General features: G+C 51.1%; 11 protein-coding genes across 11 annotated transcripts; 6 read left to right on the forward strand and 5 right to left on the reverse strand.

Moving 5' to 3' along the window:
• Window positions 1-279: 279 nt before the first annotated feature.
• gedA (O-methyltransferase gedA) lies at window positions 280-1629 on the reverse strand (the record flags this gene model as incomplete). The annotated part of the gene is made up of 1 exon (XM_036633872.1): window positions 280-1629. The coding sequence occupies one exon, from the start codon at window positions 1627-1629 to the stop codon at window positions 280-282; it is 1350 nt and encodes a 449-aa protein (XP_036499365.1).
• A 1029-nt stretch (window positions 1630-2658) lies between these two features.
• On the forward strand, window positions 2659-3951 carry tdiB-1 (Indole prenyltransferase tdiB; the record flags this gene model as incomplete). Its single annotated transcript, XM_036633873.1, has 1 exon — window positions 2659-3951. The coding sequence occupies one exon, from the start codon at window positions 2659-2661 to the stop codon at window positions 3949-3951; it is 1293 nt and encodes a 430-aa protein (XP_036499362.1).
• Window positions 3952-4259: 308 nt separating this feature from the next.
• Window positions 4260-5921, reverse strand: apdD-0 (FAD-dependent monooxygenase apdD; the record flags this gene model as incomplete). The annotated part of the gene is made up of 1 exon (XM_036633874.1): window positions 4260-5921. The coding sequence occupies one exon, from the start codon at window positions 5919-5921 to the stop codon at window positions 4260-4262; it is 1662 nt and encodes a 553-aa protein (XP_036499363.1).
• A 427-nt stretch (window positions 5922-6348) lies between these two features.
• tfdA-2 (Alpha-ketoglutarate-dependent 2,4-dichlorophenoxyacetate dioxygenase) lies at window positions 6349-7940 on the reverse strand (the record flags this gene model as incomplete). Its single annotated transcript, XM_036633875.1, has 8 exons — window positions 6349-6355; window positions 6423-6484; window positions 6548-6659; window positions 6764-6819; window positions 6889-7275; window positions 7338-7416; window positions 7477-7649; window positions 7719-7940. The coding sequence occupies 8 exons, from the start codon at window positions 7938-7940 to the stop codon at window positions 6349-6351; spliced, it is 1098 nt and encodes a 365-aa protein (XP_036499360.1).
• Window positions 7941-8235: 295 nt separating this feature from the next.
• Window positions 8236-8768, forward strand: CGCS363_v002027 (uncharacterized protein; the record flags this gene model as incomplete). Its single annotated transcript, XM_036633876.1, has 2 exons — window positions 8236-8663; window positions 8714-8768. The coding sequence occupies 2 exons, from the start codon at window positions 8236-8238 to the stop codon at window positions 8766-8768; spliced, it is 483 nt and encodes a 160-aa protein (XP_036499361.1).
• Window positions 8769-9392: 624 nt separating this feature from the next.
• On the forward strand, window positions 9393-10602 carry gaaC-3 (L-threo-3-deoxy-hexylosonate aldolase; the record flags this gene model as incomplete). Its single annotated transcript, XM_036633877.1, has 7 exons — window positions 9393-9492; window positions 9553-9573; window positions 9640-9680; window positions 9747-9895; window positions 9956-10058; window positions 10110-10222; window positions 10281-10602. 7 exons carry the CDS (start codon window positions 9393-9395, stop codon window positions 10600-10602), a joined length of 849 nt encoding a protein of 282 aa, XP_036499368.1.
• A 648-nt stretch (window positions 10603-11250) lies between these two features.
• prlL-12 (MFS transporter prlL) lies at window positions 11251-13253 on the reverse strand (the record flags this gene model as incomplete). The annotated part of the gene is made up of 5 exons (XM_036633878.1): window positions 11251-11847; window positions 11905-12173; window positions 12240-12571; window positions 12654-13066; window positions 13143-13253. 5 exons carry the CDS (start codon window positions 13251-13253, stop codon window positions 11251-11253), a joined length of 1722 nt encoding a protein of 573 aa, XP_036499369.1.
• A 69-nt stretch (window positions 13254-13322) lies between these two features.
• On the forward strand, window positions 13323-15632 carry prtT-2 (Transcriptional activator of proteases prtT; the record flags this gene model as incomplete). Its single annotated transcript, XM_036633879.1, has 1 exon — window positions 13323-15632. One exon carries the CDS (start codon window positions 13323-13325, stop codon window positions 15630-15632), a length of 2310 nt encoding a protein of 769 aa, XP_036500322.1.
• A 1342-nt stretch (window positions 15633-16974) lies between these two features.
• Window positions 16975-17973, forward strand: RSB1-2 (Sphingoid long-chain base transporter RSB1; the record flags this gene model as incomplete). The annotated part of the gene is made up of 2 exons (XM_036633880.1): window positions 16975-17252; window positions 17307-17973. The coding sequence occupies 2 exons, from the start codon at window positions 16975-16977 to the stop codon at window positions 17971-17973; spliced, it is 945 nt and encodes a 314-aa protein (XP_036500321.1).
• Window positions 17974-23699: 5726 nt separating this feature from the next.
• swnH1-1 (Dioxygenase swnH1) lies at window positions 23700-24275 on the forward strand (the record flags this gene model as incomplete). The annotated part of the gene is made up of 2 exons (XM_036633881.1): window positions 23700-24068; window positions 24135-24275. The coding sequence occupies 2 exons, from the start codon at window positions 23700-23702 to the stop codon at window positions 24273-24275; spliced, it is 510 nt and encodes a 169-aa protein (XP_036500324.1).
• A 617-nt stretch (window positions 24276-24892) lies between these two features.
• TRK2-1 (Low-affinity potassium transport protein) lies at window positions 24893-27225 on the reverse strand (the record flags this gene model as incomplete). The annotated part of the gene is made up of 8 exons (XM_036633882.1): window positions 24893-24937; window positions 24995-25824; window positions 25883-26221; window positions 26286-26330; window positions 26390-26677; window positions 26746-26882; window positions 26955-27075; window positions 27189-27225. The coding sequence occupies 8 exons, from the start codon at window positions 27223-27225 to the stop codon at window positions 24893-24895; spliced, it is 1842 nt and encodes a 613-aa protein (XP_036500323.1).
• Between the last annotated feature and the right edge of the window lie 305 nt (window positions 27226-27530).

A 27530-nucleotide genomic window follows, 5' to 3' on the forward strand; every position in this document is an offset into this window, starting at 1 on the left:
TTGCCGCTAAATGACGGTTTCTCTCGACATCGATCGCAGTTCCGTGGCCCTTTCACGCCGGTTTGGGTGTCGCTATAAGATTTGAGTTTTGAACACAGCACATATTTTCATGAGTACCTCAATTGTTTGTGAAAGAATAACCGTTCTTCCAGAGTACACCCAGCCATGGGTAGCTCAGCCTCAGATCTGCTTGTGTGGAGATGAATATTCCCGAAGTACAAACAAAGTCGATTGAAAATGTTTGGCAAGTACCTAGATACTGTCTGTCACTCGTAACATCTACAGGTCCTCCTTCAACAAGCACTCAATCACGTTCCCCAAGCCACAACAAATCCAAACCTTAGCAATAATTAAGCCAGCTGCCTCAACAACATTATTCAATTCATTCAAAGTTCTCTGACAACCATTTGGACTAACGGTAAGGACAAACCCTCCGATGAGCCCCATGGCCTGGAATTCACCATAATTCTTCAGCAAAGGGGGCGGTGCGTTGGGCAACATGGTGTCGCCGCATGTTGGGTGCATCATGTACTCGCCAATGAGCAGCCGCGACTTTCCGGGCGTCATGGCATTCTTGATGTGCGTGAACATGGTGATCAAGTCTTCGTTATGCCAGTCCACAATGACCGACCGGAACCAGTATACATCGGCGCCTTTGACAGGGTTCTCGTTGAAGAAGTCGTGCGTGGTGAGCTTGACCGCGCCGGTTGCCAAGGCCCGCGGGTCCGTCTCTTGCCAGTGGGCAGTGGCGTGCTCGATCATGCCGGGCTGATCCTGGACGATGCCGACAAAATCGTTCTGGCGGTCGGGAAAGTTAGTTCGCAGGGCTTGAATCGAGCTGCCGAGCCCTCCGCCGACGTCAACGACCACGGCACCATTTCGGAGAATGTCTTCCCAGGGATACCCCCGCACGTCTGTCAGCCCGTGCAAGTACTCCCCCAGCGATGCGAGCCATAAGTTGAAGCAGTCACGCCACTCGGGATGCGCGTTCAAGAACTCGAACTGGCCCATGCCCTTGCCGATGGTCTTGGAGAAAGCCGAATCTCGAGGGGCATAGCTGGCGCAGAGAACTGGGTCCTTGAGAAGACTTGGAAGCACGTCGGCTGTAGGGAAAAGAAAGGAGGTGTAGCGCACCGAGTTGGCGAGCCGCTCATCGGTCGCCAGGGCGGTCGATGCCTCGTCGTTGGCGAAGACGCCGAGGGCTGTCTCGGAGAAGATATGGTGCGCGCACAACATCCTCATCACGAGTCCCAGCTTGTTCGTATCGACGATTCCCGTCTTCGAGGCGAGGGTGTCGAGGTGCATGGGCCCGCTGTCCGCCAGCAACTGGGGTATATCCCATTCGACAGCCATATGCAGTGCGCGCGACACGAAATAGCTATGAGCCAGGTGACCGAGACGCCATTGTGGCGTGAGAACGGCCGCCTCGAGTGAGCATGCGGCGGCGATGATGCATTTGCGGGCCTCCTCTGTCTTGGGTCCTCTCGGGATGCGCACGTCGGCTTTGTTGTCGGCCATGGGCTTGCGAGATGGAGAGTAGGAAAGTTCGGTGATGAGGTCATTCACCGAGGTGGTTAGTAAGTCCAGAAGGGACCGGAGCTTGGTGATCTGTTGTTCTGCCGTAGCCATGTTAATTGAGGAGTGCGAATATTTTCTTCTCACTTGTCAACGGTCTCAGGACTTTGTGCATCACTTTTCTTTACTTCGTTCATCATCTATTTGACTGTTTCCTGGGGCTCTGAAAGCCTGTCCTCTTTGGTGTTATTCCCAATCCATTCCTATGAAAGTTCGGCCTCATCAATAAAATTTGGTGATTGCCCTGGCGGAGATGAGCGTAGGTCCAGTCCATCGTGTTCGGGCTCGAAGGTAGTACAGTGAAGATGGGGTTGATATCCTCCGCTGGCGACATGATCGGAAGACTCGGGGTCGAGTGATGTAATTGCAGTTCGCTTTGAAAATGTGGGTATCGAAGAGGGTTTGTGATAGTAGAGGCGAGGAACTTCTTGGTGTTTCGTGTTCGTGCTGAGAGCCACTACGATGGACATGGTCAAGGGGCCGTTAGACTTCTTATTAGGAGTTCCCCACCCCGAACTGACTTTATGACGAAGTCTTGTCAACAAGGTTAGGGCCCGTGAACCTTTCACCTGTACAATCAGTTCCCAAACCTTGATTTTCCCACCAGTTCGCTCAACAGAACTCTTCAATCTGCATGAAACGTGTATTTAGACTTCGAGTCCAGCCCTGCCAGGCCATGCTCTCAGCGCGACTCAAATGCCCATTTTGTCATTAGTCCCGTTTCACATGTCAAGAACAGGCTGGTCCCCATTTACATACGTACCTGATCAGTCCGGCTGCCCGGATCGCGTGCGTACTCGCATTCCAGAAATCACTTAGCCATTTCGATCATTTCTTTGATTATTGTTGTTTTTTTTCTCTTCATCCTGATTTCTTACTATATTTTGTATATGAATATTGGCCTTCCTTGGGCCTGTTACTTCGTCAGTGACGGTCTGATGTATTAATGCGAGTCCGAAAAGGGTAACCTCTTGCGACATTCGGCATGCAGGACATGCACTCCTAGAAAGATTGACTCAGGCGAACACCACAAAGAGACCTATGATCACGTTAGGTTCCGAAAGCAAAGAGCTGGATATCAAAATGGAAACAGGCAACATCAGCGCGAATACCAGCCAAGCAGACAGCCAGGATACGACAATTGACACACGCAACCTCGCCATGAAAAATCACGACTTAACCACCCTCCATCGCGCTAGCGGCGCCTCAAAGAGAAATATCTACAACGAAGTTGAATTTTCCGCCTCTGCTGAAGGAGAACCGCTAATTTCCTCATGGCTCCCCACCCTCCACAGCACTCTGTCTTCCCTCTTACGCTGGACGGGCGCCTACCCGGCCTACATCCAGGACGCTCATCTCGCTTTCGTACGTGAGGCTGTGCTCCCCCGCCTCAAGCAGCCACCCACCACGGCTGATAGGCTGCACTATATTCTGACGCACAATCACTCGCCCTACGAAGCAAGCCTCGCCTTTGCGTCTCACCGACCGCCCAAGGTGCGGTTTACAGTGCAACCGTTGGTGGACCCTAGCACTTTAGGTGGGGATCCCCTGGGGCAGAAAGGACTGCGAGAGAAGTTGGAGAATTTGGCGTCTTCTTGCGGCGCAGACCGCACCTGGTTGGATGCGTTTGTTGATTCTGTCTTTCTCACTGCCGAGGAGGAGGCTGGCTTGGTCGATAAAACGGCCAATGGTAGCCCCGCAGGTGCTCTACCGCGACAGATCTGCTATGCCGGGTTTGACTTCGAATCCGAAGAGAACGATGGAAAAGCGGCCATCGGCATGAAAGCGTACCTATTTCCGCAACTCAAAGCGCTTGCAACCGGCCGAAGCCTGGTGAGCATCACCGAGTCTATCGTTGCACGACTTGCAGAGGGTAACGAGGGTTTGTTGGCCGCCTGGGCATTGCTGAGAACTTTCCTCGATTCCTACGGCGCGGAAAACATCAACATATACTTCCTCGCTATTGACTGCCTCCCTTATGAGATGGAACCTCGTTTCAAGATATACGCGCACACACACGCCAACTCACTCGCCTCAGCCCGCCATATCTTCACCTTGGGTGGCCGCCTGGCTCATTCCACGGATTTCCTACCACAAGTCTGGCCACTGCTGATGGACATGGAGGACATTCCCCAAGCCAGCATGGACGACCTGGAAAAGCCACTAAATGACCCAGACAGCAAGTATTGCGGGCTCTGCTTCGCATTTGAGATGATGCCGGGCAAGAATGTCCCGCAAGTCAAGATGTACGTCCCGATGTGGCAGTACGCGCGCGATAAGGCTGGAGTCGTCGAGAGGTATGATCGCATACTCCAAAATCAGGGGATGATGATGGGTGATTACGACTTGAAAGCAGCTGTCAAAGATGCCTTGTAAGTATCACCCTTGCCCCAAAAGGATCTACTGGGCTTCTGAATGCTTATCCATACTAACTCATTCCTCTTCGTTTCCATCGAAAAAGCAAGCATGACACAGAGATCGGTCTACATACTATGGCATCGGTTTCCTCATCTCAGAAGGGTGTAGGTTTAAGCACTTACTTTGGGCCAAGGCTTTGGGCGTGAGCTTTGTTGATTCGGTGATATGTTCCACTACGATAGGCTGTATTTTGGGTCACATGTTTGGTTATGGAATGAGGTCGGGAAATGTTATCAATCTTATTTTTCTTGACAGTATACTGTAACTCACGCGCACTTCCCTTTATCTAAATACTTCTTGACCGCATCGTCCGCCTGAACCAGGTTGTCCACATGCAGTAGAATATGGTTGTCCGGCCTGATAATGATTCCCTTCCCCTCTTTGATTCCGGGGACCACTTCAAACCAACTTTCGGGCAGACCAAGGCTTGCAACATCAATTGCCCAGTGGCAGGATGCGAACGCCGGATTCGCGAAGTGCAGCACGGTGAATCGATCGTAGGGCACAAGGTCGAAAAGGGATAACCCATCGTTGATGGTCCCGTGCGGCAGCCTTGCTCCAGGACATGCTCGTGGCACGTATACCGTTGGCTTTTCAAGAAGAGACAGCGTCCGAGACGGATCGTCGTAGATGAATCCGAGCTGGAGAGCTAGAGAGTCGAAATGTCTGCTCGCCTCTGTGACTGCCTCAACTGCCGTAGCGGAAACGGCGGGCCGTTGGAGGAATCCATCCATGGTGAGATCTGGCGCCTGCGCCCTCGCTTCTTTGTACTGGAGGGCAAGGCCCACCAGTATGGTACTGACGGAGTAGAAGGCGGCCTCACTAGCCTTGGAGTACTCGATATTTGCCAGTGCAACAGGTCGACGCTCACGGGTGAAGCTGGTGAGAAGGCTCGGGGTGCCTTTCCCCTGGATTATGGCAGCAAGTTTCCACACCAGGTTGTGTGCATCGGCGATGCCTGTGTTGAGACCGAGACCACCCTGAGGCGGCAAGCTGTGGGCAGCATCTCCCAAAAGAAACACACGGAGCGTTGCATCACTGTACGAGGATGCCACCCGAGGAGCAGTCTCCCAAATAGTACGAAGGACCTCCGAGTATTGCAGACCTGGAAGGCAGGCCTCAATTGGTGGTGCCTTGGGTTGTCCACCAGTTGACGCGGGGTCCATGACAGGAACGACATGGACGAAGGAGGAATCGACATTGTGTGCGATGAACTCGCTGGGATGCTCGGGGTGGAAGCAAAAGTAGAGCATGGCCTCGCGACCCGACGGAAGCGCAGAGCGCAGGCTGCCTTTACAGACAATTGACTGGTAAGCATAGCCAGTTCCCAAGGATTCAAACTCAATGCCGGCCGTCTTATCCCGCACGGTCGAATTGGCGCCATCGGCACCAATGACGAAATCGGCTTCGATGCTGAGTGTTTTGATGTCGCGATCCTGTCCCTTGGGACTGCACGAAACGACGCAGCCAGTCCCCTCCACATCCGTAATGTCGACTGCATCCACCTGCCAGCCCCTCCTGAATTGAACGAGGCCGGTCTCCGCTACCGCCTTCTCGAGGAGGCGTTCTAGCTCTGGCTGTGGCCAATTCACCAAAGGCTCGGGTGTCAGAGTGCGCACCTTGTCATCTTGGCGTTCGTAGGGGAAGCAGCCAATCTCGGCATCGGCCAGGCCATAAACAAGACGCACCAGTCCGGCATCTTCGGCTGTCGCTGCATGTTTTCGGATATAAGCAACATCTAAGCCTGCCTGGCGGAATATTTCTAGCGTCATGGGATTGATCGTATGTGCTTTGGGGTGGTCAGAAACGCCTAGGCGCCTCTCCAAGACGATGGACTCGATCTTCTGGCGGGCAAGGAGATAGGCCGTGAACAAGCCAACCGGACCTCCACCTGCAATGACGACACGAGTCTTTTCTATTTTCTGCATGGTCTTTGGTGGTTGATTGCGGCTTGGGTTCACGTGTATGTGGCAATATGCTTGGGGTATCGTAGGGAAGAGATAGGGAAGATATTGTTCAGGTGGTGATAATGGCTTGCTGTTGTTGGGAAATAGATGAAGAATGAGAGAAATGGCGCGACCAGCGGCGACATTATCACTTTTCCCCACCTTCGTTGTTTTAATTAGGTTTATCTGAGGTAAGCCTTGCTTCATGCAAATATCGCCAAAGAACGAACCGCACGGGACCAGCCGCATGACAAAGTTCTTACTACCCCACAGACACGATGTCTTTTTATATGCCCGCACAATACTCCAAATCCTGCCAGTCGGGTCCCCGTTGATCGATTTTTTTCACCACCGCACGCACGGATGAACTCTAGCTTACGAGAATCGAGTTCGGCTCTACACTAGGTGTTTAAAGACTTGCGCATTGCTCCCGATGAGTCCTCCACGTCTTTTATGGGAAGTAGGTTTCCATACAGCGCTTACACTAAAGCTGCGGCCATTTGTAGCCCTAGCAGACTTCCTTCGACCTTTCCGCCCATGATAATCTGACCGATATGAAAGCACTGCTCATCGCTGACATACTAATTGATTTTCCCGTGATTCAATACCTGCTTCTCATCTACTCCAAATGCCAGAGGCCCGTCATCGATCACGGTAGCTCGGCGCACATCACGAGCAGTCATGTCGATGTTGTAGGGGTTCGCGCGATGCATGGATTTCCTACCGGTTGTCACATCTCAGTAAAATGCATGGGATAGATTGTTTGTAGAGTTGAAAGCAGGAACTCATGTTAGTGAGGGAAAAGAAATGAATAAAATGCTCACCTATTATCCCACCACACCATATCACCACTATCTAGCCACTCCATGCTAAAGACATACTAGTACAGGTCAGCGGCCTTACCAATAGGCCCTCAGGACAGTTTTATGGGCCTTCTCTTCAGGGTTACCTTTGGCTGTGTACAGTGATCAATGAGCTCCCAAATCAGCTTCTGGCTCTGCTCAAAGCTGCGACCCAGTACCAGCTTGGCGTGCGCGGCCAGATAGAGTGTCTTTTTCCCGTCCGGCCCAATTTGGACAAGACGGTGGTATGCCGACTTCTCGGCCGCTCGCTCGTTGTCCAGAGGTTGTGCAAAGGCCTGTGGGGAGGCCAACCGGCGAGAGTGCCACAGGTCATGCTCGACAATTAGATCCTCCAACTCATCCTTCTTGGATTGGGGCAGATCAGCATAAGCTCGTGCCGTATCAGCGAAATGAGTCCACGAGCCGCCTTTGACGGGACTGCCATGGGATAGTAACAGCGAGTACTTTGATCTCTGTTGGTGGAAAGAAGAGTCCTGTCCGTTGTGTGAGTACTACTTACCATGATACGATCTCATGTTATGATGTTGGAACTAACCGTATGCCACAAAGCATTGCCTAAGCTGTGATCCCATCGTCTCTGGTTGGGCTGTACAGTGGTGCCGTCGAGATTGATACTGCAAATAAGCCAATCAGTATCGTGTAAATTCCCCAATCAGGTACGAAGCCTTGCATACTTGCTAACGTCCCACAGTAGTGGATCACCTATGCGGTCGTTCTCAATGCCATAGAAGAAAGGGTTGATCTCAAGCTCCTGGCCTAGTTTCTGAGCGAATTCTATGTGTCCTTTGTTGTCCAGGCCAGTTTTGCGGAAAATCAAGACGCCGTATTTGTCTTGAATTTTCTTGAGCTATTCATATTCAGCTTATTAGAAAAGTCTAGTTGCGTTACTCGCCAAACCTCAATCGTGTGTGCTTACTTTTTCAATATCATTGGCGGGAAGCGGGAATGACCAGTCAATTCCGTCGATTTGAGCGCCGAAGGATGACTGCTCGTCTTGCAGGACCGGAGTGATGATGATGTGCCCCTCGTGAATCTGCTGATGGTTCCCGCCGCGATCCCCGAACCGTTGCTGCTCATTAGGCGGAAACATGTTTTCGTACCTCCGCGGAAGACTTTGGATCATCGTAACAGCGGACATGGTGGAACTTGATTAGCTCGATAATGCATATCTCGCAACGTGGAATTATCAGATGGACCGAGTATCAGCAACAGACCTCCGATGAATATATCACCACAGTCGAGACCCCACCCAGCGGCTTCATTGCCGACCGGACCGATCCTCCGCTGGCCGACTGAGCCGATAGGCTTTTGCCCTTCCTCAGACAGAAACACACAAAATCCGTATGCTGCGGCGACTGATCTTCAGGCCTCCCGAACCTGCCTTACCTCATTTCCGTGAACAGCGCAGCAGCTTGACAAACCACCCTCCTACGATGACGTCTCAAGATAAGATTCTCATCACGGCTGGACCGTACCAGTTCTTGGCGGCCTTTGAGGCGGCGGCTCCCAAGACAGCGGCGGTATTTCGCAATCTGCTACCATACCGGCAACAACTTATTCACGTACGTTGGAGCGGCGAAGCGGTTTGGGTGCCGCTGGGTGAACAGGACTTCGGCCTGGGATTCGAAAACCACACCAGCCACCCTGGAGCAGGACAAATTCTCTTCCACCCCGGAGGCTACTCTGAAACGGAATTGCTCTTCTGCTACGGCGGCGTCTCGTTTGCGAGCAAGATGGGCTCCCTTTCTGCAAATCATTTCCTGACTATCATTGAGGGTGCCGAAAACCTCAGAGCGTTAGGCGAGCTGGTCCTTTGGAAAGGAGCACAGGATATCTTATTCGAGTTGGCAGATGATGAGAGGTTCGTTCAATATTCGTCCCCGTGGCACCTTAGGAGCTAACGTTCGCTAGGATCAGCGCATTCAGGCGGAACAGCCAGACAATTCAAAAGGCTTCTAAGTTGTGACCGCTTAAGTGTGCTACCCACGACAGAGAAGTCCCTGTGTTCTCACACCCGGTGGATGTGGGGTTCCCAAAGTGTGCATAGATACGGCTGAAAATGGCTGCAGGAAGCTCAATTGCATCAGATGAACACAAAAAGATCATTAATGAAAGGTTTGCATCCGCACGCGTCCTGATATCCAATGGGATCGCAATCAAATAATCATACGTACGCATTGGCCTTTGAGCGAAATGGGCGGGAGTGGATTGAGGATCAGGATGAAATCCCAATCACGACTACGGATACCTACCTAGGCTGGACATCCCTGCTAGTTCCAGTACAGAGTAGTTCATTGGTAGTTGTTATCTTCAAAGTGGAGGTTATTTAGGTATTCTCCGACCCAGCCCCACATATGCCGAAGTGAAAGATGTGAGGTGAATGATAAGACCTCTCGGTTCCATCGGCCAGCGGGCCGCTCGGGTTGATACCGACCGACCCACCTCCTCCACGGAGCTGTACCTCATTATCTTACAGATAGCCCAGCTGAGCTCGGTTTGATGACCAAGTTGATCTATCATATTCAGTATCTACTTGTCGAGGTACAAGATTACAAGCATTGCTTCCTCGTCCTACATACAAACCATCGCGATGGGCCTGATGTTGAAGCCAGGGGCTTACGGCCCCTTACCAACTTTTTTTACTGACGACCAAGAAATCGACTACGAGTCGTACAAGAAGCATTTACTCAGTTAGCTATTGCTCCCTCTCCTAACCTAACGTGATTCATATTAATAAGTCATTGTGCAAGACCTCGCTAAAAGGGGAATCAGTGAGTGACCCAGGTTTCCTGCAGAACATTGACTATCCCGTGAAACACCGCCACTGACTTGTCTAGACCCCGTGTGCGCGGGATCGTTGGGTGAAGCAGTACATTTGGTATGCAAATTCAATTTGAACCATTTTTCATGTGCGGGACTTTGCCTTAACCATCAAGAGTCATAGTCACCAGAGGAACGCGTTGCTCTCATTACCTTCATTAGACGCACACTTGACGATGCTGGCATGACGGACATGCCCATTGTGGCAGGTGTGGGTGGTTCTAGCACCAGAGAGACTATCAGACTTGCACATGCAGCCGCCAATGCTGGGGCGTAAGTCTTCAGCAACAAGTTACTTTGCACCTTAATCCATGGCTGATTTGCAACCCACAGAGATGCAGGGCTGGTCATTCTCCCAGCTTACTACGCTGCTAGCCTGAGCACCGACCAAGAACAAATCATTCAGTATTACGTTGATATATGCAAAGGGTCACCGGTCAGTGACTCCGCTCCCATCATAATCAATGGATATAGCTCAAATCCCTAGATTCCCCTGTTCCTGTACAACTTTCCGGCAAACTCGGCAGGTTTGGACATGTCATCGGCGATCATCGAGGCGGTGATACGTCAAGCGCCTAACCTATGCGGCGTCAAACTCACGTAAGTGAAAAATATGATGTGACCTCGTGACCTCTGGTAGACTGACCTTTTGGGATAGTTGTGGTGGCAGCGTCGCAAAGCTGATTCGCCTATCATCCTTCATCAATAGCGAGCCGTCAGTCAATTTATGCCGGCCGTATCCCTTCCTGCTTTTGGACGGGCTCATCTCCGATTTGACGCCATGGATGAAGTGCGGCGGCCATGGAACCGTCAGCGGCATCCCCAACTTCGCTCCTGCTGCCTCCATGCGTCTGTGGGCACTTCTCAATAAGCCCGATCTTACAGACGATGAGAAGCGGGAAGCAGAGAGAATCCAGTCCATTCTATCCAATGCCGACGTGGCGGCTGTGCCTGCAGGTGTAAGGGGTATGAGTAAGTAATGGTTTGCATGTATCAGAAAGATGGGGATGTTGTAGCTTTGACTAACACTATGCTCACGCAGAGTATGTCTTGCACAAACTCCACGGATATGGAATGGATCCCAGACGCCCACTGCTTAGATTGGGAGAAGCGGAGGGGGGACAATTAATGTCGCAATTCAAAGAAATGATCGAGCTGGAGGCAGAATACTCTGAAACAGCGTAGTTTTCAGATGTAGAGATGGAATGTTACAGCACAAAAGCTTAGGAACACAACGTAACAGTTCCAAAGTCTCTTGAGTCTCGGCCGAAGTCAGGGAACCTAAATTTTCACAGGACATGTGATAGAATTTTGCAAAGCAACTCAGTGACTTGAAGCTTTTTTGTTGACGATTAAGTCGCAATTACATAAGGCATCATATTTGCCCTCGGTCCGAGCTCTCTGTGCTATTGTACATTGGAGACGTTGTTAAAAAGAGATGGACTTTGTCGTAGCTTCACTTTGAATAAGGGGTTTACGATAGCAGAAATGAATGCTAAGAGTGAGCATGTACTCCATTGCTCGTGAATTGAAAATAAAGGTGTAGTGTTTCGATAGCTGCCATGTATTCTCGTCTAGGTCCACCTTCTTCTCTGATTTGGGTTCAGGGATCAGCCAGTCAATCCACCTTACAAAACGTATCTGAAGTACGGAGAGTACTCGCCCATTTCGGCCAGTTGCTTCTCTGTGTATTTCCCCTCTAGTTCCTCTGGGGGTATGCGGTCTTTTTGAAGGTTGGCGCGGCGAAGTAGGTACCAGTTGGTGATGCAGGCACCATAACCACCTATAGCGACGAGTACAATGATGGTGATGAAGCCGGAGCGGTATGTGGGGGCCTCATGGCTGACAAAGATGTTGACACCAATACAACCGCCAGCAAGCTGGCCCCAGGTTGACATCCAGCCCATGGCCGCGGCACGCTTGGCCGGGTTGCGCACATTTGTGCCGAGCCAGGAGCCGACTGCCGGGCCCTGCATGTTGTAGCCAGCGATGACAAGAAACAGAGCAAAGTAGCTTAGCCCGGAAAGGTTTGAATAATGCAAAGAGGGCCACAGGATGACGATGCCGATCGTGCCCACCGTGTAGCTGATGATCAACGACCGGGCCCTGCATTGATACCGATCGGAGTAGAAAGCAATGGCGACGACACAGAAGAAGGCGAAGACGTAGGGCGGGGAGGTCATAGCTTGGGCCTGGATGGCGGAGTATCCGAGACTCTTCACCATCTTTCACAAGAGAATTTAGCGGAGAACTTCCATCAATGGGCTTTCGCGGGTACATACCGTTGCCAGAGTGTAGTTGACCGAGTATGTGGGCACGGAGCCACCAAAGGCCAGAAGAGAAGCGACAAGGTAGGTCTTCCAATCCTTGACGGCCTCAAAGAAGACACTCCAGCGGAATGTCAAGTCGGGAGGCACGGGACCATCGCGATACTTGACGCGCAACTTGAGGTACTTCATCTCATCTGCGCTAAACCATCGGGAGCTCCATTTCTCTGGGAAGTCTACACATAATAGGAGACCGAGGCTACCGATAATGACGGTGATGCAACCTAGAGACAGATTCGGTCAGCAATGAATTCCCATCCAAATGGCCGGCTGGCAATGATAATGCATACCCTCAATGATGAAAAGCCACTGCCACTGTCGCAGGCCGTGATGATCCTGAAGTGGGCCAACAGCGTATGCTAGTAGGCCACCGAAAGCACCGGATAGCAAAGTTGCCGAGTACCACCACGCGCAACGAGACTGCAGCTCGTTGGGCAGATACCAGCAGCTGATCGTGTAGAAGCAACCTTGATACATTCCGGCCTCGAACAGTCCAAGCAACACACGGCAGATGACAAAGTTGTGGTAGCTCTTGACCCAGGCACCGCCCAGAGTAACACACCCCCAGCAGATGACGAGCGATGACAGCCAGATTCGGGGACCAATGCGACGCAGCATCATGCTATCGTCCATTGCAAAGGTCAGCAACGCCGGAGGGAAATCACAAAACGAGACACCATTAGTAGGGTAGGAAGATGACTCACTTGGATGGAGCTTCAAACATGGCATACATGATGATGAACCACGTCAAGGCCAGGTTGAATTGGGTATTGGTCATGTTGGTGTCTTCCATGAAGGTGTAGATCTTGACATTGCCAGCGTTGGACCGATCAATCGAGTTCAGCAGGTAGTACATGAACAGGAAGGGCAGGATGCGGGCATCGAGGCGCAGGATCATGCTCCGATGCGCCTTGGGATCGGCCGTAAAGTGGTCTTTGAGGCGCAGATACTCGACATACTCGGCGGCGTGCACAGCGTCGGTCATAAAGGGGGCGTGAACCTCAATGGTGCTGCCCACCTGCATTTCGACATTCTTGCTGTCGTCCATTGGGCTTTTAGACGCGTCTTTGGGCGCCTCGCCGGACGAGATGGAAGCTGGTGGCATGATGAAAGATGGCTATTGTCCCTCGATGAGGGCTTGGAACGCCCGTGTTAGTCTGGGTTGTCGTGAACCGGCCCCGTGGTTCAAGTACTTCGGGCTGCCGTACGAACATTGTGTCGCTATCGCCGTTATCAACGTCGGCTTTGTCGGCACTGGCCCGATCACCAGCGATAAGAACCTTGATACCATTAGCGCTGTTCATGGCATCCTTCTCGAGAAATAAGACACCCCCGGCAGCCGGGTCCTGGGTAATGGAAGCGGCCAGGAAATCATGGATCACAGTCGGTTGCGTGCCGAATTTAACGACGAGCTCGCGGTCGATGAGGCGATTGCGGCCGACACCGACTGGGGCGCCGGCGGACCACCCTCGGCAAAGATTTATCGGACCTCGAAAGGTACGTACAGCATGCTGCTATCTTTATCGTGTTTCCTACTCGTCTATCTTCTGCTGTATGATCCGCTGACCATCCTATCTGGCGCAGCTTGTGCCCAATGCCGCGGTCGCAAGCAGAAGTGCTCGGGGCCTGGCGATGGCAGCAGCGCCGGCGCCTCGGCATCGGCACCGGAGGACCAAGCCCGGCAACCCTGTCGGCGATGCGCCCACTCGGGTGTTCAATGCTCCTTCACCACAGCTACCAATGAGCAAGGGTTCAATGACGTGGATGCCGCTAGCCGAAGCGCTCGCAAAGTTGACCGGCTCCAAAAGCAGGTCAATGAGCAGGCCAGCCGCATCAGCCAGCTGGAAGCGACCGTGAGCAACCTCAGTGCTGCCGTCGCTGTCGTCTCCCGAGTGAACAGAACTCCAGATTCGGGTCTCGATGGTCTGCACGTCGCAAACCCGCCGGGCCCATCGCCGCAGGGCACGAAGAGATGGCACGATAGAGCCAGCGTGACAGCGACATCCCCCCTTTCCAAGCGAGCAAAGATCCGCAATGATGAGATATTCGCCAGCGGGCCCGCGTTGTTCCAAAATCCTAGTCCGGGGCGCCGAAGCAATGCTCACGGCCCCGTGGACTTCAGCACTCCCATGTCTATGCTCCGCCACTTGCGCCACGACATCCACGACATGAGCGTGGAGAACGAGGCCTTGGATCCGATAATCTGTGGCGTCATGACGATGGAGCAAGCCCAAGAAACCTTCGATACCTTCTTCGATCACTGTCACAAATGGGCACCGGTGCTATGCGCACAAACCCAGACCTCTGCGGCCATCATCAGGCAGTCCTGCCCGGCGCTATTCATATCCGTCTGTTGTATCGGATACCGCTTCACCAGTACGTCTACAACCGAGACGCAACGTCGTTACATGGCTCTCATCTCACTGTTGGACCACTCCCTAAGCCGTCTTCTCTTGAAACCAAACTTGGCCGATGTAAATCTGGATCACATTCGCGCAATACTGCTGTATATACAATGGATGCCCGTCGACAATATTGGCAATTCTAGTAGATCTATCAGGTACAACGCCATCTCCGCATGGAGCATGCTGGGTCTGGCCATTCGGTATGCCCTTTTCCTCGGATTACACCAAGATGCAGTGCTCCCTTTCAAGTCAGACAACAACGAACTCCCGACACTGGAAGATGTCGGTCGGCTACGTGTGTGGATAAATCTGCTTACCTGCGATGCCGCCTTGACGCTTTCAAGCGGTCTCCCAGCGACGTTAAACCCGGATCCGGTGGTGGCCGTTGCTGGCCGCTTCAGGTCAAACGACAACGCTATTCATCCCGATGACACAAGGAGCTCAGCAACGTGCGAACTTGTGTCTATTCTTAAACGAGCCGCACGAAGAAGCGGAAGCCCCAATGCGCGCTCGTTGGATGCCGACTGCTTGCGACAGGTCAATCTGGAGTTAGACACGTGGGAGACGGACTGGAATCCCATCATCGGCGACCAAATCCAGCACTACCAGATGCCGTTTACGACTCTGCGATCCTATCGTCTTTCTATCAACAGCGCATGTCTATCGCCACTCCTTCGGCCGTCGGGAGGCCAGGGCCAGATATCCATCTACGTGCTCCAGGCGCTGGAGGTCAGTCTGCACACGGCGGCCTTGACTATTTTCGCACTCGCAGAGCAATCTAGACACCGGTCTTGGGGACATTATCAAAGTATCGATTCATTGCCTAGGGGCAGATACACTGCCGACATTGAGGCAATCAACCGCATCAAATACTCGGTGGACTCAACGTGGATCTCCTACAGCTTCGCAACTATGTTCCTTGTCTTATGCTACAAGAATGGAATCATCGATGAAAACTTGAAGATCTTGGCCTTATGCTATTCCACCGTGGACGTGGTAACCTTTCCTCGGCGACAAGCGCCATCCTCGCTTCTCTTCCGGTTGGTGTCATTGGCGATGCAGATATTTGACGTCGCAAGTACAAACCTCCTGGCACATCTTGCCTTGGATCAGAAATTGCTCCTCTCAGGTGTTTTTGCCGTCGTCCTGGGAGATTTGGACACGGATGACGGAATTCCATCCGAGATGCCAGCCATGACGTCATATTCGGATCGGGAGGTGGAAGCCCTCTTCAATTCAATGGTGAATGGCATGGATTTGGGCTGGTACGCTGGCTGATTCCGGTCAATGAATTGTGTAGCCTACGAAGTAATTGCAGAGTTTTCAACATTGAGCAATGCATCCCAAACTATGTTATTGTTTCCTTCCAGAGTAGAACGATGGAATGAAAGCTTTACATAATAGGTGAGAAGCCGATGCTTGGTCCATCTCAGAGCGTGTATTTACTAACAAAAACATCAAATTAGAGGCCAAAAAGCCACTTGAAGTACCAGGCATGTCAGCTCGTTGTGTTTGGTGCCCGGAAACTGCGCCCGGATGGTTCGGGGTCTTTTTCTTTTTACCTTGCGAAAGACGCGTCAGCGCACAGAAAAGGGACTACTGACGATAGGTTCGTTCCATGACCCGAAGTACATAGCCCTATGTCATCGATCCTTCGCTCATCACTGATTTGTCTTTCTCTCCATACTATTTCTCCATTATCTGCCAGGGCTTCATGGTTCTTATTCAGCAGGCGCGGTCCCTTTGCTTAAAGATTGTACGGGTGACGCCGTTCCATTTCTGTTTCCCATGAAACTGTGCTTCAATCTCGTTCTCGGCTTATGGTATGCTTTTCCAAGATCTTTTAGCAATTGGTACCGCGATTGATGTTTCTCGGAGTGTTTCCATATCTCTACACATAACCCGCTATCTGACACCGAGACATCCACGTCAATTACCCTGCCGACCGTCGCCCGAGTCACCCCATATCCGTTACACCGCCACCGCCATGTGCACTGGGTAGCGGGCAAGTGAACCTACCATCTGTGAAACCCCAGTTCATCCATCAACTCTCCGGAATGCCTGTCAAAGTCACATTTCCCTTTTTAGTTAGACATTTACGAGACTATCTTTGGTTGGTACCTACTAGGTTGTTTCTGGTTAGATAGTTACGAGATCTCGGCAGTGAGCCAATCATGTGTTGTTGCTCGAAGTAGCTTGGCCAGTCCTAGCTAGACAGATGGCGGAAGGGCTCAACGCTTACCTGCCTGCCTGCTTACTCTCGGGCTCCTAAGCCTCGTGGCTTCGTTGCTTCGCAATCTCGCATCTGAAAGGGCGGTTGCGAAGGAGCGAATCATGGAACGCGGGAGTCGAAATTGAGCCTCGTGGCACGTGCTGCAGAAGGATCTCGTACGTGTCTAACCCTTTCCAGAACGAGGTCAGTGACAGTTAGGGAATGGAATTCTCGGATTCAATAGTGATGCTACAGAGAGTGAGAAGAATGTAAATGTATTTATATAGCAAGGACGCTCTGTAATGATCGATTCGGACCTTCCACCACTTGTGCAATCCAATACACCTACGACTGTCCTTCCTTTTACCATTCTTATTTTCCTAGGAGTTTGTTCAACTCGCAGCCAAGATGTCAAACACCTGCCCTCTTCTAAGCAATGCCAACTGCACTGTGGAGACATGTCCCCTCAGCTGCGCTCAAGTTGAATACCTTCCAACACTTGCTGGCAATGCCGTCTATGCCGCCATCTTTGGTCTGCTCCTTGTTGCTCAGATCGGGCTTGGCATTCGATACAAGACTTGGGGGTTCATGGTCGGCATGGTCTGCGGCCTTATTCTTGAGGTTGTCGGTTACGCAGGCAGAATCATGCTTCACGATAACCCGTTCGATTTCAATAATTTCATTATGTAAGCTTTGTTTTCCCCTGATCCTACGAACAGCGTTGCTGACAGTCTCTATAGCTATCTAGTCCCTCTGACAATCGCTCCCGCTTTCCTTGCTGGCGCCCTCTACCTCTGCCTTTCCCGCATAATCATCGTCCACGGCCAGCAGATTTCCCGCTTCAGCCCGCGCACCTACGCAATAACATTTATGACTAGCGATTTTATTTCGCTCGTTCTACAAGGTGCCGGTGGTGGAATTGCAGCCACGGCCGACGATCACTCTGGGAGTGAGACAGGCAGGGCCATCATGGTCGCGGGAGTTGTGTTTCAAGTCGTCTCGCTGCTCACCTTCATGCTGCTGTGGCTTGAATTCGTGATCCGGCTCCGCAAGACAGGCGAGGAAGTTAAGGATGCACGTTTCATTGACTTGAGGCGCACAAAGAAGTTTGCCTGGTTCCAATACGCACTGGGCGTAGCTGTTGTTCTCGTTTTCATCCGCTCGGTATATCGTGTTGCGGAACTCCAGCAAGGCTTTGACGGACCCATCGCCAACGACGAAGTGTCATTTATGATCTTGGAGGGGCCGATGATCATCCTGGCAGTTCTTGCAATGACGATTTTGAGCCCGGGTATTGCGTTTGGTGGCAAGTGGAATAGTGCAACCTGGTCGATCAAGCAGTCCAGAGATGCTGCTTTTACCGCGAGCGGCTCGTCTATGGAAGACATACAGAAGCATCCCGCTTAATATCGTTTAGCTATAATCGAGTGTGTGATAGTGGGGTCTAGGTCTAGATTTCCTTGTCATTTTCTTTGAGCCTTTGTCGATCGATAGACTAGAGTGTATTTAGAGAGGAGTCTTAGCAATGGAACTTTAGAAGTGATTGATCAATTACTCGTCTTTGCCTTGACCCCGACAATGGCTGACATGTATTCCCTGGTTTATAGCTTGATGTATTCCGTGATTGTCTGAAACTCCCCTAGCAGGCCCCACGGCTTAGTCTGGAACATTGCTTCAAGCGTGCCTGGATAAGTCGGGCTAGGCACGATGCTTTGATCAAACTTCCGAAAGTCAAAAGGCAGTTCGCATACGTTGTAGATCCGCGACTCGTCATCAGGAAGTGGCAAGCCATGGAGTCTGGAAGTCTCGTCTGGCAATCCATGTCGGTCTAGATGTTCTTCTTCCAGCTCGATCACTCGTTTGGCTGTGAGGTATGCGTGATGGGCGTTCCATAAGCCTTCTCGTCGAGGTGCTAGCCTCAACAATTCCAAAGCTCGTCTTCGTACTGCGGCATGACGGCATTTCAGCGCAGCGTAGAAGAGGGGCCCTAACAGTTGCACGTCGAAAGATAGGAGTTGCGGTGTTCCCACTTTCTCCTTTGGCTTGATGACTTGTTCCGCATAATGTATAAGTTCTTCGAAGTCGGCTTGATAAGTATCCGTGGCCGTTTCTTGAGATGTGGTGCAGACTCGCGTCCAGATGTAAATGGCCTTGTAGTTTACTAAGAGTATGTTGACTGCGTCCTGATTGACGGGGTTACCGGTAGTCTGGATGCGCTGCAGCAGGTCCTCTAGTCGCTGTTGCCACGCGTCTAGCCTTGTTTGAAGTTTCGCCTGTTCAATGAGCTCGTCGATACCAATCTGAAATGCATCCGCTTTGGGACCGGTTGCGCGAATGAAACGGATGCAGGTGTCTGATATATCGAACAGTCGCCGTCTGGCACTATCAAGATCTTTATGAGGAGACTCTGCTTCATTCGAATGTGCGTATATCGCTGGGGTTACCCTCCCAGCAAGACAACACAGTACGCTAAGACGCGAGAACATTGGAACAATATAGTCTTCGATGTCGTTGAGATCCTGAGCCAAGAACCCTGAGGTGGAGTCTTGGGATCTTTCACCGTTGGGGCGGAGAGGCTCCAGAATGCTGAAACCACTATGAATGTGAATCATGGAAGATTCGGCATTGCCCCTGAGAAACTCAATGCACGTGAATAGAAGACAGCAAACCAAAGGAACCAAGATAGAGTTGGGGTGAGTCTCAATCCGCGCTGACAGAGACTTAATTGCGAAACTCCATTCTTTCCGAGCCTCGGGGTTGGCATTGACGAAGCCTGCCGGATGCTGCAAAGATGATTCGACGTCACGATAGATGAGACTGATGGCGGATACCGCGTGTCGAATTGAAGGTTCAGAATGCGATAGTTGCAAGACAAGCTTGCTCCAGAACTCGGAGTCGAATTGTCCATCTAAAGTTGAGGCAAGATTCTGTGAGAAGAAATCGAGGCCGCTGTTACTTGAGACGAATACTGGTTGACTTTTCGTAGGGGGCAAATAGACCGTGATGACGTTACGGCGTGGCGGTGCCGCGCGTGTTGTTCTATAGTCGCATTTCCGATTTCCAATAGCGCAACGTCGGCAAATTGGTTTTCCTTCATCGCATTTGACTCGGCGGGCTTTGCAGGTGCTGCATCCAGTTCGGACTTTGGACGTGCTTTCGCGGACTCGCTTCTCGGGGATCATAGTACACGATTATGCCCCAAGCCCTTGATCTCCAAAGATTATGGCAAATGACATGTGGCAAACAAAACAGCATAAGGTCAAAAGTACACCTTCGAGAATGTGATGAGATAGCGCGGGTCGCTTAAATCGAAGGCAGCGGCAAGCTCAGTGCCAGAGAGAAATTTCAAAGGAGACTGTCACACTGTCAGCAGCTGATGGGGATGACGTGTCTCTATGTACTCCGCCGTTTTTTCTTAGTCCCTTCCATTCCACTGCGCCCCGTATCCACATTAAAGTCCGTCGGTCGTAGGATTCGTGGCTTGGTTCATGTATCTTGTCTTTCGGCAAGCTGACCAAAACTCAATAGGAACATGCTTATTGCTAGCGCGTCCGTTGGTATATGGTCTGTGCTCGAGCATTGTTTCACCTGTAAGACAGATTGAGCTAATGAATGATTGTTAAATCGTTGTCAAGCGTTCCCAACGCAACGCCGTCGCCTCCAGCCCTTTGGTCCACTTTCCAGAGCTACGGGCATGCGACTTAAGTATTCTTCAATCAGAGTTGTTCCAAAGTAAGGTATTAAATATGGAGCAGCTCATTCTGTATCGTCAAAAGAACATTCCAACTCCCTGACTCTGGAAACGAGGTGCGGTTGAGTAATCTGCAACTCGGGCGGACGTGAACTCGGCCTTACTTTGACCATGCACTTTCTTTCGCCATCAAGGATCTGAAGTCAATGCATACTCTCACCTAATTGGTTGTAGAGGAAACCGCGGATTACAGTGTGTATCCATGGAGAGGCCGCGGCGGCCGCTCTGTTTATTATTGTTGTATCACAGCTGCCATACAAGTATCCAACGCATTGCTATTATCCCAACACAACTTGTCCTGTTCGAGTTGAGACGGCTAGGCCGGTCCCTCCAGCTGTCTTCCTTCTTGCCTCTTTGCCGAGGTCAGTTTCACCCAGCAAAAGTGCTTTAGCCACCACCTTCCATTCCTTATTGTCATTCCCGCTGGTCGATGGCATCAGAATCCATGCCCTGGTCCATCCGCAATCCCCATCTACCAGATCGGTTGGAACAGCAACTTGCATCTGACTTTCAGAGCTGACTGCACTGAAATTTTGCGTCAACAAGAATTGACTGAGAATTGCAACGTCTCCCTCCATTGTAGATTTGATTCGGGCTATAGGAGCAGACATCCAGAAGATTGACCGCGGGTCGGTGATCCATGTTATGAGGCCGAGAGCTGCTTCGATGGAGTACGCGTCCTCTTGATCTCTCGGTTTCTCTTGGAGAGCCCGTTGGAACTCCTCAGACGGCATTCGGAGGTCGTCGTTAATCTCGAAATCCGCAAAAATCCCGGTGTTGTAATTCCAACGAATCACTTCGCCTTGGAGTTGCAACCAGATACGCTATGCAAGGCCAGCCCCGCCCGCTAATATTGAAGCTAGAAACTGACGACGTGGCGCTTTCATTTCTTCGTCGGTACGGAATGCTGGCATTCGCATGGCCTCTGTTCTGAGGGGGGGCAGAGTGCTCTTGATAGCGCCCGGGAAGATCCTGTAGGTCGCGTTGATTTCTTCTTCGCTGCACCCTGTAAATGAGCCAGTAAAAAACATCATGTCAAGTTCCACCCGGTCTGCAGAAACTTTGTGAATGCCTTTGACATTTCCAAGAGCAAACTTGTCCAGCGTCGTATCAGCTGCCGCAATGGACCTATTTATCCATGACAGTTTCCCTGAAACTTTGAGCGGCTCTGAATTAACGAACGACAAAACGACCTTTTCTCCTGCCGCCAGTGACAGCAGTACAGCAAGGTGGTACACCTCGTCCTCGGTGGGCTCATGCTGCCGAAAATATACCAGGCCGATTCCAATTAGGTTGATGCATACGGAAAGCCTGTCGCCAGGCATTGTGCACGCTGTCTGACACACGGCGTTGAATCGGGCCATGAAGCTAGAAATCAGGGCACCGGCTCGAGGGTGGCGGCTTTCCATAAGGGGAGAAGTTCGATTTGAAAAGCCGGCAAGAATCGGGTTGAGGTACTGGCTGTGTTCGTTTCGATGGCCTAACTGGATGGTGACTGTTGCTAAGATGGAATGCAAAGTCGACCACTCCACCCTCAGAGTTCTTGTCTCGCCAAGACCAATTACAAACACAGTATTGTGGACAGTTTGGTGCCTCTTGTCGCTCCATAGCTCACTGACAACGAATTCGTGAAAGCACCAAGATCGCTGCCACCATCGAGCCGCCGCAACTTTATCATGCAACGAGATAAGCAGAGTGGCTTCCGTAGAGTCCTGCGGGCGGTGATCATGTTTATAGGCGAAGGCCTCATACTTTTGGCACAGATCAGCTTCATCCTCTGTAAGCTCAACATCTTCAAGAAGAACCACTAGCTTTCTGCATGTCCTGTAGATGACATCCATACACGCGATGGCAAGCTGCTTCTCACTGTTGTTTTCTTGGTCGATGCAGATCTGGTCCATCCACATACCCTCTCGCACATGCCCACGCTCAGATACAATGGCTTCTGCGAAGCGCTTGCCAATTGGCCAAATACTGTCAGGAGCGGGCGCTGAATGGGGTGTGGCGGGCCATCCCGAATTATGCCAGCTGTAGCTGATGGCGAGGTATTGTCTGATGACAAAGCTAGCGTCGAATGGATGCATGCCCTGAGGAGTAGGTTCCGTCGCGGTTCCAATTGGGTTCTCAACTGACTGCTTCGAGCAAATTACTCGAAAGGGCGTTTGAATGATGGTGCTTGAAGTTCGCTGTGAGAATGACTTGGCCACGTTGGGTGCCCAAGCTTGGAGGTTATGCAGGGTAATTTCGGCCTCTTCGTGAGTACAGGCCAGTCGATCCAAAGCATCTGCGAACAAATTTGCCTTGTTTTTCTCCGTTAACGAGATTTTAAAGAGGTCATTTGCAATCTGCTCAACCCCAGTCGCATCGCCATTGAAGGATGGAGATGGTTCGGCCATTTTTCCCGCCTTCGGTTCTTGCAGTTTGTAATCAGCTGAGATTGCCTGATCCCAGGATCCGGTTTTGAGTCCATCTGCAAAGCTTAGCTAATCCAGTCAGCTCTCTTCAATCATGGACGGCGGCATTTTAGCCGTTCCACAGCTTGGCATGAGGGGTCAGGCGCCTGCCTGCAAGATATCGGGTTAAAGTGCTCTGATCTGGAGGCCGCACGCAATTTAGTTTTCCGCTGAATCATAGTCTGATGACTGTGTGTCGCACCTACATATGCAAGATAGATAGGTAGTCCTCAACTTATCTCCGGCGGCCCTGGTCAAGTCATAATCTTTGGAGTTCTTTGCGTCTGCTTATCAGACCCGTTTCGGCCTCCCAAACCTGCCTCTTTCGTGTGTGGAAGGCTACGGCAGTAGTAACTTAACCCATATAATATCAGTTTCGCCATTCAAAAATGACCTTTCCAAACATTCTTCTTCTTCTCCAACCATACGTACAGCTCAGCTCTAGCGGACCGATCAACTCACCAGACCTAGCTTCTGATTACTATTGCCAAACATCACAATGGTGCAGCGACTTTCTCGAGATGCCAGCTTGGAATCTTTCATTGGTGCCATCGAACGCGATGGGTGTGTCGTCGTTAAAGACTTTGCCAACTTGTCGTCGATTAAGGCAGCAAACGCAGAAGTCCAGTCGTATCTCGATGCCTCCCGCGCTCAATCGGGCAGCACAGTTGGCGCTTTGAATGGAGGAACTGCTACGTGCACCAGGCTAGTAGGTCGAAGCCAGACAGTGCGAGAAACGTTCTTCTCCGATGCCCTTTTTCAGGTATACAGAAGACTATTATCTCATCCATCATCTTGACTTTCGTTACTTACGAGATCATATTCGACAGAGCCTTGCTGATCACTTCATCGGTCTTGAAACTGAAATCTGGTATGGCGACGAGCCAAAGGTCCAGCGGTCCGATCCTCTTCTTTCAATATCTATCACCATGTCTTCACAGCCTGGATGCAAAGCGCAAAAGCTTCATCGTGATGATAAAAATCACCATGCCAAACATGTCAAGGCAGATGAGTATTCCAAAGGTCGAGACATGCTCTTGGGTCTTTTTGTTCCCGGGTGCGACACAACTGAGGCGAATGGTGCAACCCGCATCGTTCCTGGCTCCCACCTTTGGGGCGATGAGAAGCCAGATTTTGGTCCAGACGGGACGAAGGGAGTTGAGAATGCCGAACTCAGAGTTGGAGAGGCATTCATCATGCTGGGCAGTCTTTACCATGGGGCTGGGGAATATTCTTTGTCAAATGGATGTCGCACCGTACACATCATGTTCATGTGCAGTGGCGTTCATCGCCAAGAGGTAAGCCAGCTCCTCGACTCACTAGATATCCATGAAGGGCTTGCCGAGCTAACAAATTGTATCAAGGAAATTCCATTTCTTAGTTATCCGATCGAAGAGGTCAAGACATACTCGAAACTCGTGCAGGATCGTCTGGGCTGGAAACAGTCAGAACCCAATCTTGGTTGGGTTGATTTGAAATCCCCGGAATTTCTGCTTGAACAGTGATCATCAACTCTTCTTGCACTATTTGGCTGATTCGTTGCCTACCAAAAGATTGCTCTTCAGAGTGTCAAGCAACTCATGTCACATACGTTATGCATTATGCGCAGCAGCGTAGGGCATTTAGCACGGAGGCCAATACACAATCATCGAGGGTGCTCACACGACTTCAGACTACTCTTGTATTATTAACTTTCTATCCGCTACGATGCCTCGATCCTGGCTCCATGAGACGAATGTTTCAGAAGGATGCAAATGCTTCCTCAAGAGCATGTCCTACCCGTGATTGCATGCATTACTGCAGGTGCCGCTTTGCTGGAGCATCTTCGGCTAGAGCCTGGTTAATGGTTGGCGTAATTGTGTGAGCTTTGTTTTCAACAGGTTCAACCCCATGTTCTTGTCGGGGGCGGCCTTCGTTTGGAAGCATAATGGCCTTGTCTAAGGCATATGGCAGTCCACGATGTCGACCACGGATCATCATGGCACAAACGACCAGCTTGCTGAAGGTAGTGAACTCGCCAGAGAGTGATGTCATGACCGAAGGGTGCCCAAGGGACAACCCAACGTTGCCACTACGGGTAAAGTGAGCGATACAAAACATTCAGAGAGGGGTGGGTTACTTGCTATGCGCTGACTACTTCGAAAAAGACCGGGAACACTGAGAATGCCTATAAAATCAAGTATCAGCACAGGCTTCCGTGGATAGTGGTGAATTTGGTACGCACTGGTTCATTGAGATCCATGATTCTCTGGGATTCTGCGATACAGATGCAAAATGTACCAAGAAAGATGTACCAGAGATCAAAGCTCAATTGGTTCCGAACATGGGTCATAACATACGAAGCCCCGTTGTTTTCATCCAGATGGCTGTCGGCCTCGTAGACGCCAAGGGCTCGTTCTTCATAGGTGTTTGATGCCCGAATGCTAATCGCTATTGGGAAGATCGCGATGTACATCATGCACAACAAGCTGAACTGCACGGCGGGATTGACCAGGGATAGGTTCAGTGTCGACGTGCCAGTGTGGCGTGATGACGCAGCTTGGAATAAAGCTGATAGGATTCTAGGCCCCATTGCCAAATCATTGACGGCAGGGTTGTCCAAATCCAGAACGATGATCAACAAAACGTCAATGAAGTTGAGCAAGAAGACAATGCCGAACAGGATCCAGGTGGGTCGGCTCGGAAAGAGTAAAGTGTAGCATCTGCGGGGATGGTCGAGCAGAAACTCAAGGTGTTCTTTCGTGGCCGACTTCTTGTTCACGACCCTTGACATGACCCAGATTACTAGTCGCAAGAGCACTGGATATATCGTATTTCCCGCAAACGCAAGGAAGGTCATGGCGAGCATTGGCCAGGTGGCGTCTTTGAATGTCGACATCGAGTCCGGGGTCAGGGTGAACCCGAGATTATCAACCATAGTCTGGGCAGAGTAAAAGGCCCACCATACTTGGCCTTGTCCGTTCTCCAAAAGCCATGATTGGTACTTTGGGGGAGCGTGTAGAATCCAAGGCAAGAGACAGATGACTCCAAATACGTGAAGCCCGACGAAGTAACCTACCGCTAAATCAGCCAAATCTGTTTAGATATTGTGGGGGGTTATGCAGGCGTATACTAAAAACAATCTTCAGAAGGAGCTTCAAGCTTCTATATTCGATACCGCCAAGTAGCTCACGATCTCGCTCTGTGAGGTGGAAGAACTGGGAATTGCGGCCCACGGTCACCTGGCGAGACAAGTAGGGGAGATCTGCTGTGCGTGGCGGCCGGGGTCGTGTGGACAAGTCAGAACGGCGCGATTCACGGTCGAGAGACTTTGAGTGGCCAAGCACCAGAACAGACGAAGCTACTTTCTCCATCGAGCGAGCGGCGCGCATTGCAGGACCTTCCATGTTGTGAGGTCTTCGCCGAGACAAGCCGCTTGCGACTGGTTCAACGGGACGGATGGCATCAATGTCTAAAACGGCGGGTCAGCGGCTTCAATATTCGGATGACCTTGACAGAACCTATGGCTTCCATACCATCAATGCTCTCTCTATCTTGGCGAATTTCAATCATGGACTGGCCTGTGCACAAAAGATCTTAGCCCGATTCCCATGAAAGGTCAAACTGACTGATTACGTACCATCATCGCGGTCTCGAGGTCCTGGGACGTGGAGGACTGCGTTATCAGCAGTGGATTGGCCGCGGTTGGGGAGATTCTCCTCAAAGGTGATGGTGGTTGCTCTGGGACCAAATGCAAGCCCCGTATCCACGGTTTCATTCTGCTTCGATTCCGAAGGGCCAGTTTGAACAGCATTTTGCTCGGCATGTGTCTCATCCAAGGCGCTTTCGCGACCTCTCGCTTCGGCTTCCTGGTCGGGAGGACCCGCTTCTAGATCTTCGGCAGACCGGCTTAGGGTCCGCTCTTTGGCTTTGAGTACGGCGTCAGTATTCCAGGCTGTGAATGCTGCGTTAAGAGAAGACGCATTCACTTCTTACCAATGTTCTTCAGTCGCTGCTGGAACCAGTAGAGACGCGCCACGACAACCACAATGTTGATGAACATGAGATTAGTGATCATGGGGATCACATAGATGTACACTTGCTGGTAAGTCTTCAAGTTCTTGACGTCGATTCTACCGTATCATGATCAGTATGACATATACGAAGGAAAACGACATAGCAATCAAGTGACTTTGATGACTTACGTGTTGAGACCGGATTCGGTCGAACCACTGGCACCAAAGAAAAAGGCATCTATGGCCGCTAGATTTCCCGCAGGATACAGCACAGGAAATGAAAGCAGGCTACAAAATAGGATCCATGTGTCTGGAGATAACAAAAATAAGCCATTAGCTGGGACCCATGTACATCATATTCAACAAGAGAAAATGCAGGCGGTGACGAGGAGCATAATTATGCCAGCCAGGAGTGTGACTTACAATGGAGGGATATGAAATTCAACTTCGGCTTCCACATGGTTCGGTGAGATGGTGGGTAGTAAAATGCACGTGGGCTTAGATATGACTTCAAGTTGCGCTGATAGGAGCGTGGTCAATGAGAGGTTGTGTGGTGTTGAGGTTGCAGGAAATTGAAGCGCAGTGGGGGGCTGATGTTTATTTCAGGGCATGTGCATTAACCGTGGCACGGCGGCCTCTCCGCCTGCGGTATTTTCAATTGCTCCTGTCCAGCCAAGAAAGGGACGCGACATGGATACGGATAAGTGCATCCATATGAAATCGACGCGCACGCCAAGACTTCGATGTCCACACAAACAGAGAACC

The sequence above is a fragment of the Colletotrichum siamense genome, assembly GCF_013390195.1.
Source record: "Colletotrichum siamense strain Cg363 chromosome Unknown KSG_Cg363_contig02, whole genome shotgun sequence".
NCBI classification, from domain to species: Eukaryota; Fungi; Ascomycota; class Sordariomycetes; order Glomerellales; family Glomerellaceae; genus Colletotrichum; species Colletotrichum siamense.